This window comes from Helianthus annuus, chromosome 8 (assembly GCF_002127325.2).
Source record: "Helianthus annuus cultivar XRQ/B chromosome 8, HanXRQr2.0-SUNRISE, whole genome shotgun sequence".
Taxonomy (NCBI): domain Eukaryota; kingdom Viridiplantae; phylum Streptophyta; class Magnoliopsida; order Asterales; family Asteraceae; genus Helianthus; species Helianthus annuus.
In genome coordinates, this window is record NC_035440.2 from 66,685,944 (window position 1) to 66,688,528 (window position 2,585).

At 39.7% G+C, this 2,585-nt stretch overlaps 1 protein-coding gene across 1 annotated transcript; it reads right to left on the bottom strand.

Moving 5' to 3' along the window:
- Nucleotides 1-205: 205 nt before the first annotated feature.
- LOC110941875 (putative F-box protein PP2-B12) lies at nt 206-2,075 on the bottom strand. The gene is made up of 3 exons (XM_022183567.2): nt 1,582-2,075; nt 1,054-1,172; nt 206-960 (listed from the first exon to the last, which is right to left on the bottom strand). The coding sequence occupies exons 1-3, from the start codon at nt 1,870-1,872 to the stop codon at nt 432-434; spliced, it is 939 nt and encodes a 312-aa protein (XP_022039259.1). The 5' UTR covers nt 1,873-2,075; the 3' UTR covers nt 206-431.
- Between the last annotated feature and the right edge of the window lie 510 nt (nt 2,076-2,585).

Consider the following 2,585-nt stretch of genomic DNA (forward strand, 5'->3'; position numbering starts at 1 on the left):
CTGTTGTCATTTAGTCCACTGGGTTAACTTCATCCTTTTTTTTTCTGTTAAAGAGAAGGGTAATTTGGTCGTTTTATATATAAATCTGTTAACTAGAAGGGCAATTCAGCCATATAAAATGATCGAATTGCCCTTCTCGTTAACAGAAAAATTGATGAAGTTAACATAGGAACGAAAATGATAACGGTTGAAACCTTTTTAGACATACCGACGAAAAATAAAACTTTTGGACTAAACTAGCAAACAGACCCAAACCACATGGACTAAAATAATGAACATACAAAGTGATATATAAACACAATGAAAATTAATAAGACAATTTTGAAGTCTCTACTCTGCAATCCTAACCAACTGAATCAAACTTAATTGAAATTAATTTTCCACCAAATTTCAAAAAAAAAAAAAAAAAAGGAAAAAGAACAAGAAAGGACTCAAGTTTTACAAGGCTTAGGCCTAATCTCAATCCCTTGAATCACAAGCCCACCCTTCCAATTTCCTCCTTTCACTTCTGTCATACTCATTTCCAATTCACCTTCCTCCCCTCCCTTGATCAAATACTCACCAAGCTCAATCTCCATCCATCCATCTTCCCTTTGCCTCGGCCCGTTGCCATTCACGCTCGGGTTCACTTGCGCAGTAACATTCTGGTTCTGGTTCTGGTTCAGATTCGGATAGGCGACACCACCTCTATGGTACATTCCCATTCGCCTTCTAGGCACTACTGGATACCGCCTTCTCTGCTCACCTTCGGGTTCAAGAAACACGGTCTGGGTCTGGGTCTCCAGCCCACTTATCCCAATCGAAACCTCTGCTGGTTGGTACTCGAACCCATGAGTTTCTGAAGTCGATTTGAACACGATAAACGCTACGTAAACAGTGTTTGGCGATAGCATTGAAGTACTGATCCTGCCATGCACTTCAAACCAGCAAACACTTATGAGCTCTGCCACCTCGGTAAACCTACAATTCGGAACCAAAATGTTAACTTAATTGTTGATTCGACTTTCGTCTACGCACTAGATTACTAGTAATAATGATAGACTGAAAGATTACCGCGATTCGGGTAATGAAATCCATCTCCAATACCGTGGTGTATCGCCCCAAACTATCGATAAATCTCTTGCGGCTAACATATAACATTTCTTACCGGTCCGTTTGTCCAGTGAGAAGCTCTGTCAAATTCAACAATGGTGTTATTTTCATGTTTGATATACGATGACGGATCCAAGAATTATTTGCTAGAGGTGTGGATGAGACGTTAAACCATATTTTCAAAAGTACGATTGGGTTTTTTCCTAAGATATATACTAATTTTTTTTAAAGGTGCGCCCGTCCCAAAAATGTGTGTAACGTGTTGGAACCAAGTGTATATGTAGTACTATGAGTCAACCCAACCAACCAAAACTGGTTTTGACTTTTTAATCATATATGTTTAAAATAATTAAATATAATAATTAAAAGATGCCAACTTTTAACTTTCTTTAAACAAGTAGGGGAGAACCGTTGCGTTACAGCGGGAGTCGACGATATAGGCCGAGAACATAATTCAAACCAAAAAACGTTAAGAAGCTAACAACCAACCTTATTGCCACCATCGATGATGAAGGGGTGATCACAAAGCCGAAGATACAAGTCCTTCTTGGAACCGAAGGACGAACAACCGGCGTTCTCGTCCTGCGTTACAATCTTGTGATAATCCGGCGGCAAGAAACTCTCCCACACGGCGTCCCATTCGGCGGCCGACCTAAAAACCGAACACACCAACGACAACCTGCACGCATCTCCAGGGCTGGTCAACGACAAAGCCTTGGCTACAAACCCTTCTGGTATCGACCCGAAGAAATCCTCCACAAACTTATTTTCTTGATCCATGTTCCACGACCGACTTCTCGTAATATGTTGTTATGGAAACTGGTGAGTGTATATGTAGGTGTCAGATAGCTTAGTGGTTAAGTATGATTTTGGTCTTAAAAATATAAAGCGGTAAAAGAGCGGTCTTTAGGAGGTTGGATCTGACGGGATATATGTATAGAATATGGATATATTATAACGTGGAAGATGTATAGAGGGCTTTATGGCCACACATTACACAAAGACAGAAAGTGTTGGATGGATTCGTATGTTGTGTTAAAAGTCAATACGAGTGTTGCAAGTGTTCCTTAGCGTTGTGAATTTTTATGTTTTGTCGCCCTCACTAAGATATCTAAAAGCACCTGGCTTTACTTTCAAATAATTTTTAAAAGACTACCCATAAAGTCACTAAATTGACATTTTATTAATTAAGAAATAGTGAATGAAACCCCATGTTAGGCGTAGTAGCGAAGTTTGAGATTTCTGACCGAGGGGTCAAAAACGTATATACCTAAAAAAGGTATAAAACCGGGGTCGAAAACATATATACCTAATAAATTCTATACGAAAACCGCATACCGGACACTACTGAGCAAAAAGTTCGGAGGGTCGGACGCCCCTCCCCGCCCTCCCTATGTTGCGCCAATGGTTAGGCGGGTGTCAAATATTAGAGTTAACTATTTTGCGTGGTTTGATTATTTTAATAGTTTGTACGAATCATTTAAAAGTATCAT